Consider the following 14,829-nt stretch of genomic DNA (forward strand, 5'->3'; position numbering starts at 1 on the left):
TGGGTGGTGAGGAGTGAAAATAAATTTTCTCTTGGTAGGAAACATTCTTTCATCACTTTTATGGAGGAATGTTTCTTATCAAAAAAATTCTATTTCAAAACCATATCGGTTTATCAATTAGTCTCGGATTTTGTTTTTAGAATTCCATACTACAACTAAGGAATCCTTATCACCTACACAAACATGAGCTCTTGTATGCTCAATGGACCACCTTACAATTCTGCCGGATTGATTTGTTCATTGGCTATCAACTGGTCGGGTACCCGATTCATCAGGGTGTACCTGAACCCTCTCAAACAACAATTCATCGGTTTCGGGTTCTAGTTTGGCTGGTTCACACAAATGAAATCCCAAACTTGGATTCGTATAATTTTAGAATGTTGTTATTGCTAAAATTGCATGTAGATTATAATCGGTTCGGGTATCCAACAAATTTCAGAACCCAAACTCGACCTGCATATTGCTAGAGCCGGAATTGACCCGAGTATTATCCAGGTTGATACTATTATATTCATACATGAGAATTCAAGTCCAGGCCAAAAGTATATAATATAAACCAGCTCATTGACAGCCCCTGTCGGCAAGGGATGGGAGGGAACGTGCCAGCCTGGCCCAGCCCAGCCCAAGCTCATTTGGAGCTTGGCCCATCGGGTTTTTAGTGTGACCTGGCTTGTAAGTAGGGGTGGCAATAGGGTCGGGTTGGCGGGTCGTGTCGGCGGGTTGGCGGGTCAGCATACCTCAACATGACCCCAACCCGTTTATTAAACAGGTCGGCTGTGGCAAACACGAACCCGACCCATTTATTAAACGGGTAACCCGACATGACACAGTTAACCCGTTTAATAAACGGGTCGGGTAAACGGGTTGGTGGGTTGGCGGGTGTGTTGGCGGGTTGGGTTCGGGTAAACGGGTTGACCTGACCCACCTAACCCGTTTATTAAACAGGTTAGGCGGGTCGACCCGTTTATGACACAAACCTGTTTAAGCCAAACCCAACCCCGGCTAAGAAGCGGGTTGGCGGGTCATGTCAGAAATTGCCACCCCTACTTGTAAGTGACCCTGCTCATTTATTAACAAGCCCGACTTTAGTGAGCTAGGGTTTGAAAGGCAACCCATGAATTGGCCACCCAATGATCAAACGGTTAGCTAGCCAGCTCAACCCGCTCAAACATGTTTGTAAATTAAGTTAACAAATTATTTCCAAAAGCAATGAAATCAACAAAAATAAAAAAATTCACAAATTTATACTAGTTTCAATACAACTATTGCAACTATTATTATTATTATTATTATTATTATTATACAAAGGACAGAGAAACCACACTCAGAATTAGAGACCTAGTCATGTTGGCTATGACTACGGTCACTTTCCTAGCGATGCAAACTAGGGTTCTGAATGGGTCAGATTCAGGAAGCAAATTTTGGTTGTTATGTTTCAAATCAATCAGACTTCCCAATATATTTTTAGATACGAGGTGTGATCGATTAAACAAAAAAAACGGAACAGAACATTAGTAATAATTGTTCCAAGTCTAACGTTTGTTTGGACCATACTCAGATGTTATATCTCAAATGTCCATTGTTTGATATTGATGTGCGAGAAACTTGGACAGTCATGGATAGTGGGTTAAATTACTTTGTTTTGGATCGTATGACCCGATCCGTCCACCATTTTATATGTTTTAATGAGTTTATTATGATTTTTTGCCCAGATATAGATCCAATTACGAAATTATGACTAAAATCATAAATTTTTGCTTTAAATATGAATTTTGAATCGGATTTTTTCCTCAAATATGGATCTCGAATTGGATTTTTGCCCTGATTATAGATTTTTTCTTTGATTATGGATCTCGAATTGGATATTTGCCTAAAATATAAATCTCAATTTGGATTTTTGCTTTGAATATAAATCTCAAATTGAATTTTTGCTTTAGCAACTCCAAGCTTTCAACAAGGAGAAAACCATTTCCTGAGAGTCGTTTTGTCCTTACCACTAACAAGAAACCATTCTCTTTTTTTTTTTTTATCTTGCATCAATAAGCCAGCCATTATGGTGATTCTTGTAAATTCGTATTTGCCATCCTCTTATGTTATTGTTTTAATTCATCTATTGCAAGTTGTTTACCCTTCTTATTTTTCTTATCTTTTATTGCAATTTGTTTCACTTTTAAAATGCATGTTAGGATTTGAGGAACAAAATAACCATCAAGTGAAGCTTCATTTCTTAACTTTTAGAAAGCAAAGGTTTATTTTACTTGCATATGTGTTTATGAAATTGTAAGACTGAAATGCGAGTTTAAATTTTGCAAAGGAAATAATATGAATGAAGATATCACTAAAAGTTCAATTTTTACTCAGATTTCATTTATATGCAAATTTGGTGGCGATTCAAACTTCATATAGTTTTTATCAGATATTTTTTGGGGTGGATTTATAAATTGTGAAGGTTTCAAGGTGGCTTTCCTTAAAGCGATTTTCTATGTAATTTGATTTTTATCAAAATTTGATGGTTATGATTCTGTTTAATACAGTTATCTCACATATTATTAAGAAAATGAAATATATACAAATAACTATCTTTTGCAAACAAATAATCAATTCACAAGTGTGACACACAAAAGATTACTGCCTTCTAAACGAAGCACCAACTTCTCATCTCTTAATTCAATGTCTTTTAGTACGTGGTGAAGGGTTTTGGTAGTAGGATTCTCATTGGGGGTAGCATCCTCAACAGGTGCAATGGAAACTTGATCAATGGTACCTTGTGACATTGTAGTGAAATTATTTTGTGGATTAAACCATAAAGCGATCTCAGTAAGCCATTGTCTTCGAATTGCAGAAATAGCATCAGGATCTTCACCTGAAATCTCTTGTACATATACAGGTGCTGGTTCTCATGCAACAGTTCTTTTTTTTTTAAGTTTCACGATCTTCAACACTATCATTAGCATTCCTCAAGGCATTTTTGTCACCCAACCTATTTTTCTTAGTACTTTGTGAATCGATATCTATTGGAGGAATAATGTCAAGGAAAACCAATGCAGCACTCCCCCTTCTATTAGGCTCAGCACATTGACAAACATGGCAAATTTTTATGGTCCTTCCTTGTCGAAACCATCAATAGATGTGGAGGTGGTCTGATCTTTTTTCAACTTCAGAAACTGAAGGTGTTTTATCATCCCGAGGTCATCTTGCACTACCATTATGATGCGATTAACTTCACCTTTGAATTTATGTTATTTCAGCTGTGAATTTTCACCATAAATTCCTACATATTTTTTCCACTTCTTTAATATATTAGAATTTTTGTAGCATTCTACCAAGATGGGACAACGGCTTCACAAAGAAGGAACAAACTTGTTGACCTAAAATACTAAGAGTAGGTATCTCCAAAGGAGAGATCTGATATACAAGACATCCAATATAGCAAAGAAACATACTGCAGGTCACTCAAAATTAGTATGATGCACGAGAGAAACCACTGCTGCATGGCAACTAGTATCTTCACTAGAACGAAGAGACATAATAAGGAGATGTAGTAAAATAGATGGGGTTAAGATTTAGATTTTTACAAACTTCAACAAATAGTTCTTTGCAACAATATTCAGTAAATACACTTCATGGTTATTGCTCGAAACTCAAATCCCATGAGTCATCTGTTTAAAACAATTTTGCACCATAACTAAGCAACAAGAGTCTTTAGAAACTGAATTTCACAAAATTGATGGTTCAAATTTTGGCATAGACTCATTACACCCAAACAAACCCTAATAACTTAAAAAGAAAAGGACACGAGATTAAGACTTCTTCATATGATAAACATGAACAAAGTCACTGTAATCTTCATTATCATTATAGTTGCCCATCTATACCAAACAAAACATGAAGAAAGTAAACATCTGTTTTCTCTCACTATTGTGAAAAATAACCAAGAACAAATAAAACCCACAATTTAAAACTCATCGGTTCACATACCAAAACCCAAATGGTGGTCACCAACATCTTCAAAAACCATTTTGGTTAAATACCCACATAAAAAAACGTAAAAAACTCGGTGCTCTCATAAGAATCTTTCTTGGACCGCAACCTCTCCCCTCTGCTCTGCTAATTACACATGTTAATGAACGCGGCATCTAATGTTTGTTAAAAATCATGTTATCGATGTCTTTTTTGTCCCGTGCGAATGCACTGGACGAGCCATCGAACATACTCTTAGTGTAAACCCATGGCACACCCTTGCCCCAAAGAGTCGCCTTGTTTTGGCACCAGCATAAACATAACATTCTTGTCGCACAGGATGACCCATCAAATATACTCTTAGTATAAACCCATGGCACACCCTTGCCTCAAAAGAGTCGCCTTGTTTTGGCATGAGCATAAACATAACATTCTTGTCCCTTATTTTAAGCAAAGGGTTGATGCATACTAGAATGAAGTGGTGAAGACCCCCTTTGACTACACCAAATCCCTTGAGGCTATGCAACTATTATGACCTGTTTGTGATCGATAGTTGGGATGGGCGTTTATGAAATTCATGCATTTGAGTAAGTGGCAACTGCTTTGTCCGAGGTGGTAGTTGCTAAGTCCATCCTTTAGTGTAAATATAAAGGGGAAAGGGCTTCACTTCGCATCCCATCCCAAATGCATAAAAGCTATCCTAGCACCGAGATTCGAAACAGGACCACCATAGGTGTTTGACCAAGATTTAATCAGGAACACCAATTGTATAAACGACCATTCCAGAGCTGAGATTCCAAACATGCACTTACTTTTAGTTTTAATATTACTAAAACCATTAATTGGGTAACTCATGCTCATTGAGTTGACTCAGTTCCGACACATTTATACATCAGACCAGGTTTTGGCCCGGTAGCTAGGGTCAGAGCTTAAAAACCTAGCCTAAACCTGGTCCATGGTGAGCCGTCTGCCCATTGCCGGCCCCAACCTTAAGGGCCCATTTGCCTTGCAAAAAGTTGAGTTTTTTTTTTTTTCAGAAACACACAACAGTCGATGCATTTTCACAGGGCCCACTGCGACAACACAAACATGGGGCTCCCTTTCCTAGTAAAAAGGGAGCCCCAAAATCAACGTCAGACCCCCTTTCAGCGGAAACAGTTGCTGAGGTGTGTGTCGGGGGGGGGGGGGGGGGGTCCGCACATCCATGCCTTGGAGAGTATCTGCGGCAGGCAAACAGCGGCGTTATGTTTCCCATCTTGTCCATAGAGTTGGCAAAAGTCATCAGGAAAAGAGGTCAAGTTAGGGAGGGCGTTTTGATTGTGAAGATAAAACGTTTCCGATGAGGAAAAGTTTTCCTCCTAAAAAAGGGCGGGCCTGTCAACTCTTAAAAAAAGTAAGGGGTGCTCCAAGATAACTTTTGTCTCCGAAAAGAAAACTATTGGCCTCAGGGCATCCCCATTCGAACCAGCAACGTAAAGCCTTCTTCTTCTTCTTCCTCTATAGTTTTTCATAATTTTCATATCAAACACATGATAAAAGTTCATCCATATTTTTCCAGCAGCAGTCAAACGCAAGATTGATAGGTCACTGTGATAAAAACTTCAGGATGTATTTATCACGGTAGAAAAAAATGCCCAAGAAGTTTTTGTCCCCAGCAATCAACTAGATAGAGAGAGATGGCGGATGCAGATTTGGAAGAAGGAGAAGAGGGGGAAGAGCTCGACGAGAAAGAAAAGACGGAGCTCGCCAAATGGTTCCTCCTAAACTCACCACCCGGAGAGATTCAGTACGTTGCAAAAGGTACCTTTGCGTCAGCTTCCTTCCTTTTTTCTCAATCTTCATCTCCTTTCTGTTTTTTTTTTTAGTCCAATTTTATGGCCACCATCTTTGTTATAACTACCAATTCCGAATTGGGTATTCGTTTTTCTAGACGTTCGATCGGTGCTCATGGATGAAAGCGCTTACCAGGCGGCAGTTTCGGAGGCGGTTCCTTTGTACAACAAGACCCATATGATCTCGCTCGAGATCCCCAACAGAAGCGGTGAGGTGAATCACTGTTTCTTGAGGATTGCGTCTGGTTTTGTATCCTGTTCATGCATGCAATTTGGTTATTTGTTCGGTAGATAGTCGATCCAACCGCGAGCCAATGTTGTATCTTTTTTCTAATAATCTGATATTTTTATATGTATTGGAAGATTATTCAATGTACTTAAAATTTCTTCCAATACTATGCCATGCAGTATGCAGAAGCTAGAAAATGACTGAATGTCCTCAGTTATGATGTGCTTTTAGCATAGTTACCTGGAAGCGAAATGGATACAAGAAGCGATGGGTGACGCCGAAGCGAGGAAGGAGTGTTAAAAAGTAATATGAACTGGGAGCCACATATGGTTGTGAACAACAAACAACAACAACAACAACTACGCCTTCATCCCAAAAGAATTGGGGTCGGCGATATGAACCAACAAAGAAAATCATTCTCGGTCTTCCACATGAATCCTTCTCCTCCAATCATTTCTATCCAATGCCATGTCCTCGGTGAGGTTCAAAGCATTCATATCCTTTCCTATCATCTCCATCCAAGTCTTCCTAGGCCTACCCCGACGTCTTTTAACTAATATATTTTTCCATTTCTCCATCCTTCTAACTGGAGCATCATTAGGCCTTCGCCGAATATGTCTAAACCACCGTAAACGATTCTCTCTCATCTTATTTTCAATGGGTGCAACGCCTACCTTCTTACGTATCTCCTCGTTCCGAATCTTATCTTTTATTGTATTTCCACATATCCATCTAAGCATACGCATCTCAACTACACTCATTTTTTGAATATGATGTCTCTTGGCAGCACAACATTTCGTACCATATAGTAAAGCGGGCCTAATAGTCGTCCTATAAAACTTTCCCTTCAACCGCAATGGCATCCTACAATCACACAATACTCCAGTTGCACTTTTCCATTTCATCCACCCAACCTTTATCCTATGATTTACATCTTCATCAATTTCTCCATACTTTTGAATGATAGATCCCAAATATTTGAAACAATCATCCACTGGTATTTCTTGCTCACCAAGCTTCACTACACTCCCATCACTACTTCGTTGCTTACTAAATCGACATTCTATATATTCTGTCTTACTCTTACTTAACTTAAAACCTCTTGCTTCCAATGTCTCTCTCCATAATTCTAATTTAGCATTAACCCCAACTCTAGACTCATCAATCAAAACAATATCATCAACAAACAACATACACCACGACACATTTTCTTGAATTGATCTCGTAAGCTCATCCATCACTATAGCAAATAGGAAAGGGCTTAAAGCAGATCCTTGATGTAACCCAACCGTTATAGGAAAATTGGTTGTCACCCCTCCGCAAGTGCGGACATTGATTACTACTCCTTCATACATATCTTTAATTATACTAATGTACTTAAGAGAAACACTTTTCTTCATCATTGTCCACCAGAGAACGTCTCTAGGTACTCTATTGTATGCCTTCTCCAAATCAATAAAAACCATATGCAAATCTTTGTTCCTCTCTCTATTTCTCTCAATAAGTTGTCTAAGAAGATGTATAGCTTCCATAGTTGATCTTCCAGGCATAAAACCAAATTGATTCTTCGATATCATGACAACCTTCCTCAACCTAGACTCAATCACCCTCTCCTAAAGTTTCATAGTATGACTCATGAGTTTTATACCACGATAGTTTGTGCAATCTTGTATATCATCCTTATTCTTATATAGAGGCACCAAAGTACTCTTCCTCCACTCATTAGGCATCTTATTTGTCCGCCAAATCTTGTTAAAATGATTTGTCAACCATTCTAAACTTTTCTCTCCCAAGCATTTTCAAGCCTCGATAGGTATACCATCTGGGCCAACTGCCCTTCTTGATTTCATTTTCTTCAAAGCCTCTGCAATTTTTTTCTTTTGAATCTTGCGCATAAAGTCACGATTCATCTCATGAAAAAGAATGGACAAGGCTCCAAGATCCTGAGCATGACTTCCATTAAATAGCTTATCAAAATAATCTTTCCATCTCTCCTTAATCTCCTCATCTTTGACTAAAACCCTTTGTGTTTCATCTTTGATACATCTAATCATACCCAAATCCCTCGATTTCCTATCTCTCATCTTTGCAAGCCTATAAATATCCTTCTCGCCCTCTTTGGTATCTAAGTTGTCATAAACTTCCTTAAATACCTTATCCCTCGCGTTTTGAACTACTTTTTTAGCTTCCTTCTTTGCTACCATATACTTCTCCAAATTCTCATTATCACGACTCTTAGATTTCTATAACACTCTCTTTTAACCTTAATAGCTAATTTGACATCCTCGTTCCACCATGATGTATCCTTACCTAGCGGTGCACCGCCTTTAGACTCACCCAATACCTCCTTAACCACCTTTCTCATGCCACCCGCTATCTTATTCCACATTGAGTCTGAATCCTCCTCGAAACACCAATCAACTTCCTTAACTACCTGTTCTACAAACATTCTTTGTTTAGCTCCTTTCAGTGCCCACTACTTAATTCTATGATCTATCCTATGTCTATCCCTTTTGCGGCATTGTCTAATTCTAAGATCTAAAATTAAGACTCTATGTTGTGTAACTACATTTTCTCTCGGTATAGCCTTACAATCGATGCAACAACCTCTATCTCTCTTTCTAATTAGGAAAAAATCTATCTGACTCGTATTAACCCCACTTTTAAATGTTACTAGGTGAGACTCCCTCTTCCTAAACCAAGTGTTTGCAATATGAAGCGCAGGTGGAAGCACATTAAGAAATGACATGAACACTAGTATAAACGATATAAACCAACATGTAAGCTTGTTATAAAAAAATTTATTTTTTAATATAAAAAACATATGTGAAGAGAAAATGAATGGGAAGAAGCGAGAGGGAGGCCGTAAGAAAGCTAAAGAGAATCAATTTTGGAAACGAGGAGGAAGCAAGCTTTCCACTGAAGGGAATCGAGTTTTCCATATCTAGGAAGCTGATTTCTCAAAGGTTCCCCTCCTTTAGGGGAGGCAAAGAGTTTCCAGTAACTATGGTTTTTAGTATGTGCACTATGTTCTTATTCAGAGAAATGTTTCTGTCATTTGCATCATAGAATATCAATTGAGTTAGTGTTCATCTAGTCTTGGATGCGTATGCTGGATTTATGTGTCCTGGAACTTATGAAGCCTTTCTCTGTATGAAATCCTAAATGTACATGCAGCTTTTATTACTGATTGTTGTCATAAGAACAACCTAACAAAAATACGAATAACCATTACTCCACTGATATGTTTGCATCTTCAATTGTATTGCAGGTCCTCATTACAACATTTGGGGAACTCGATGAGCGTCACTATCTTGATCCCAGAACAGCTCAAGTGGTGACTGTAGACCATGTCAAACAAGTACAGTTCTCAAACATTTTTGTGCTTTTAAGGCTTTATGCTCCACTCAGGATTTCAGTGATTCCACGTGCAACTATAGAACTACTTTGCTTTTATTTATCTCTTCGTTTTGTGGTACTTAGTGGTGCATTAGTTGCACAGAGGCCATTACCGTGATGTGGTTTGAAATTCTAGGCCTTTAGTTTGAAATGTTGAAAATTTTTGCTTTTACCTCAGCCCCGTATCCACAACAACATTCAAAACATGGATTAGAAAACTAGGAATGGTATCGGTTTCTCGTTGGAGCCTTTATCCTTTCAGATTCAGGATGTAGGTAGTATGAGGCCTTGTTCATGCTTTTAATGTTTGACCACAGTATAATTGTGAGGCGCATCCTCTACATGTATCCACACTGTGGCAGTGATGGTAGTGTCTTCAACAGACTGTGGCCTGCAATCAGGACTGCAAGGGAATCCCTTCTTCCCACCAGACACCTATAAATAGTAATGCATAAAGATAGGAAGAGATGCGTAAATGTAAGGAAAAGCTGGGGAGAGTGATGCAAAAAGAGTGTGGAGGTGGGGAATAAGTAGGCCATAACTTATGTAAGAAAAGATAGACAATTTTGTTGAATTTGAATAATATAATCAGGTATGGTTGAAAAAATTGGACCACAAAGGCCATAAAAGCAACCTGAACAATGAAAAAAGGGAACCATATAAAACCAAAAGAAATTTGGACATAGCAAATGCTCTAAAAGGTTTTAATTTTCTGAAATCTCCATTGGAAAAATCCATGACACTGTGATCATTATTTTAGTCCAAAGTCAAGGTGAATTGATATTCATGCACTTCTAATTGTTTCATCAACAGAGACATAGTTCTGAAAGAGTTCTTGGTTATGGTTAATTCTTATCATGGAAAATCTAGTTGCTTGTAAGAAGAAGAGACTGGACCTATGTCACATGGGTGCGGGTGCGGGGATGCAGCACTTTAAAAAACCTTGGGTGCGGCGGGGCAAAAATGTAAAAAATTATATATATATATATATATATATATATAATTTTGAAGTTTTAACAGTTAACATTGTCATAATATCATTCATCATGCATGCAAAATTCACCCTAAGCATCGGTTAGTATGTAATAATCTGTAAAACAACAACCCTTGTGAACAAATATAGTAGCATGTTGAAATTGACTAGCTGTATTAACAACATGTGCTATGTTTGGTCTAGTAATCGATAGGTAAGAAAGTGTTTCAATCAATTGTCGATAAAGCGTGAGGTCTTCAAGCGGCTTTCCATCATTTATCCTCATCTTGGCATCAGTAACCTTTAGAGTATCTACTACTTATCATATGCAATTCCAGGCTTGAAAACATGTGGCAAACTTATTTTGAAATAACAAGCACCCTTTGGGAGAATAAACAACTTCACTTCTTAGAAAATATATTAGAAAACCCAAATCATGTCATTTTAAAATTGTTTTTAAGAAGTATTGTGATATTTTCAAGTCCTTGTTTGTTTCCACCCGTGATGATCATGTAGTCCACATTTAGGAACAAGATAACAATACCTACATCAGATTTCTTAACAAACAAGGCAATATCGGTCAAATAAGATCTAAAACCAATATCAAGCATAATCTTACTAAACCTGTCATACCATGCTTTCAAAGTTTGCTTCAAGCCATGCAGAGCCTTACTCAAACGATGAGCTTTTCCTTCATGAATACTCATACCAAGTGGTGCCTCTATGTACACTTCTTTAATTAAATTCTTATTAAGAAAAGCATTCTTAATATCCATTTAACCAGTTCCTAATAGAAGCAACTGCAATAAGAGCCTCACAGTGGTCATCTTAGCAACTTGGGCAAAAGTTTCTTCATAATCTATACCATATTCTTGAAAATATCCTTTGGCTACTGACCTAACTTTATACCTTTTAAGAGTCCTATCACTCTTAGTTTTTACTTTATATACCACCTACATCCTATAGGTTTCTTTTCTAGAAGAATGCCTTAAAGTTTTCAAGTTTTGACTTTCTCTATGACCTCTAATTTTACTCTCATGTCTACCCATTCAAGACATTCTTTAGCTTGGGCATAGGACGAGGGTTCTACATAGGAATGGATAAGGGAAAAACATGTTTGTACTTAGAAGAAAAGGTCTCATAAGACAAATTTTTTTGGGGGTTTGGATATTCTAGATGATCGCCTAATTTGAACATTATCTTTATTTTCAATCTTTGAATATTTTTCAAGTGCACATGGAGGTCTTTGATCCCCACATCTAGCATATTAAAAATAAGTTATATTACTTCTTAGACAACTTATTGAGAGAAATAGGGAGAGGAACAAAGATTTGCATATGTTTTTTATTGATTTGGAGAAGACATACAATAGAGTACCTAGGGACGTTCTCTGGTGGACAATGATGAAGAAGGGTGTTTCTCTCAAGTACATTAGTATAATTAAGGATATGTATGAAGGAGTAGTGACCAATGTCCGCACTTGTGGAGGGGTGACAACCAATTTTCCTATAACGCAGTGGCGGAGCCAGGAGTTTTTCCTTGGGTGGGCAGAGCTCGGGGACAATGCTATGGTCTTGAAGGACGATCCATTTATTCGGATCAATGGAGGGGCCAAAAAAATTTGGTTGGTGAAGAGATAAAACTTAAATAAGTCTTTGAATTATATTGAAATCTATTGGTTATCAATGTAAAAAAAACAGCAATATTTATCACAATATACTCAAATCATTTGAGATCAGTCTTGCATATATTCAGCTCAAATAAACAGCAAGGAACCAGAACATTACGCTGCTTTCCGAAAGCAGCTTCTAAAGCTTAAAACGCACAATCCAGAATCCGGTTGAATTCAGATTCGAACTCGGGAAGTGACAGACGCGGGTCCAGATTAGGTGGAAGCTTAGGGTGTATGTGATACCGCTGCCACAGGAAGACATAAACGTGTCAGCACCACTTGCTGATTGCTGTCCTGGGCGAGTGCTCGCCACCTAAAACAAACTGCATCTAAATGACAACACACCACAGACGATAATATCCAGAACAGATTGTTGGATTAAAAGTAAACATACACTTATTTTCTGTTTGTCACACACCAGACAAATTAAAACACACATAGCGGTAGGCATTAGCATACAAGACTTAAAATCAGATTCTTTGTTTCTTTAGGAAATATCGCTGGAGGCACAATATTTTTTTTTTCGGTTTCAAATTCTGGGGTGGGCGACTGCCCACCCATGCCCACCCCGGGCTCTGCCACTGCTATAACGGTTGGGTTACATCAAGGATCTGCTTTAAGCCCTTTCCTATTTGCTATAGTGATGGATGGGCTTACGAGATCAATTCAAGAGAATGTGCCGTGGTGTATGTTGTTTGCTGATGATATTGTTTTGATTGATGAGTCTAGAGCTGAGGTTAATTCTAAGTTAGAATTATGGAGACAGACATTAGAAGCAAGAGATTTTAAGTTGAGTAAGAGTAAGACAAAATATATGGAATGTCGGTTTAGTAAGCAACGAAGTAGTGATGGGAGTGTAGTGAAGCTTGGTGAGCAAGAAATACCGGTGGATGATTGTTTCAAATATTTGGGATCTATCATTCAAAAGTATGGAGAAATTGATGAAGATGTAAATCATAGGATAAAAGTTGGGTGGATGAAATGGAAAAGTGCAACGGGAGTGTTGTGCGATCGTAGAATGCCATTGCGGTTGAAGGGAAAATTTTATAGGATGACTATTAGGCCCACTTTACTATATGGTACGGAATGTTGGGCTGCCAAGAGACATCATATTCAAAAAATGAGTGTAGCTGAGATGCGTATGCTTAGATGGATGTGTGGAAATACAATAAAAGATAAGATTCAGAACGAAGAGATACCTAAGAAGGTAGGCATTGCACCTATTGAAAATAAGATGAGAGAGAATCGTTTACGGTGGTTTGGACATATTCGGCGAAGGCCTAATGGTGCTCCAGTTAGAAGGATGGAGAAATGGGAAAATATATTAGTTATAAGAGGTCGGGGTAGGCCTAGGAAGACTTGGATGGAGATGATAGGAAAGGATTTGAACCTCACCGAGGACATGGCATTGGATAGAAATGATTGGAGGAGAAGGATTCATGTGGAAGACCTAGAATGATTTTTTTTGTTGGTTCATATCGCCGACCCCAATTGTTTTGGGATGAAGGCGTAGTTGTTGTTGTTGTTTGTTGTATTACTATTAGATTGCTCTTCACTAGATATTTCATTTCTCAATCTCTTGATTCATCAACATTTTTATTAGTATCGTGACTGATCTAACAACCACAATCATTAATATCATGCTTTAGAATAAAGCTATGTTATCGTGACACCCTTGGGTGCCGTACCCGTGTCGACACGGGTACAAGTACTTGGACACAACATTAAATTCCATGTCCTATATTATATTATATTATGTATTATATTTTCAATATATAATATATGATTTAGGTATATAATATATATTTTTCAATATATATTTAGCCGTGTCCCCATACCCATATTTTTTGGAATTGTCGTGTCATAGCCTTCCTATGTCACATGGGTGCGGGTGCGACACGGGTGCGGCACAATTTTAAAATTTTTGGACACGGGGACTCAGCAAAATATATATATATATATATAATTTTATTTTATTTTTAAAATGCCACAACATAGTCTGTGTGACTGTGCACAGTCACACAGTCACAGACTGTGCACAGTCACACAGTCACAGACTGTGCACTGTGCACACTGCACAGACTGTGCACTGTGCACACTGCACAGACTGTGCACAGTCTGTGACTGCAGCACTTTCACAGCACTGTGCCTCTTTTTATATATATATATTTTTAAATAAAAAATATAAAAAATTGGTTTTTAGGGACATTTTTGGACTCGATCAAAGTTGACCGAGTCCAAAATGTGGACGGACTCGGTCTGGACTCGTTGACCGAGTCCGGGTCGAGTCCGAAGCCGCACCCGAGTCCGCACCCGTGTCGGGGCGTGTCGACTCGGGTGCGGCACCTCCTTAGCCGAGTCCGTGTGACATAGTAGCCTCTGTACCTGTACCCGCATCCAGGTGACATAGGAAGAAAGTCAAACATCAAAGAATACTTAGTTACTTCCTTAGATTTTTTATGATAATAAAAATTTTGCTTTCTAAAAATGACACATTTCTCGAAACATATAATTTTCTATTTTTAGGATCATAGCATCTATATCCCTTTTGGTTGTCTGCATATCCTAAGAAAGCACAATGAACAAGGGAGAAAACTTGTTATTTTTGTTGGTCAAAACAAAACACTTACATCTGCAAACTCTTAATTTGAAATAATCAAGAGTTAGTTTAAAAAGTTTTTCGATGGGAGAATTATTTTGCAATGATGAAGATGACATTCTATTTATAAGATACACAACAGTCAAAGCGACTTCACTTTAAGTA

General features: G+C 38.0%; 1 protein-coding gene across 4 annotated transcripts in view; it reads left to right on the forward strand.

Annotated features, from left to right (window-relative positions):
• Positions 1-5,395: 5,395 nt before the first annotated feature.
• Positions 5,396-14,829, forward strand: part of LOC149839137 (F-actin-capping protein subunit alpha-like) — a 52,161-nt gene continuing 42,727 nt past the window's right edge. For 3 of the 4 annotated variants that reach the window (XM_090004011.1, XM_090004010.1, XM_090004013.1), the window contains exons 1-4: positions 5,396-5,432; positions 5,522-5,760; positions 5,891-6,006; positions 9,293-9,382. In XM_090004011.1, the coding sequence (XP_089860137.1) occupies positions 5,637-5,760; positions 5,891-6,006; positions 9,293-9,382 (330 nt within the window). In that variant the 5' untranslated portion in view covers positions 5,396-5,432; positions 5,522-5,636. Of the gene's footprint in view, positions 5,761-5,890; positions 6,007-9,292; positions 9,383-14,829 lie in introns of all 4 variants that reach the window. The other variant, XM_090004012.1, reaches the window with a different exon arrangement.

This window comes from Nuphar pumila, chromosome 4 (genome assembly GCF_984573655.1).
Source record: "Nuphar pumila chromosome 4, dmNupPumi1.hap1.1, whole genome shotgun sequence".
NCBI classification, from domain to species: Eukaryota; Viridiplantae; Streptophyta; class Magnoliopsida; order Nymphaeales; family Nymphaeaceae; genus Nuphar; species Nuphar pumila.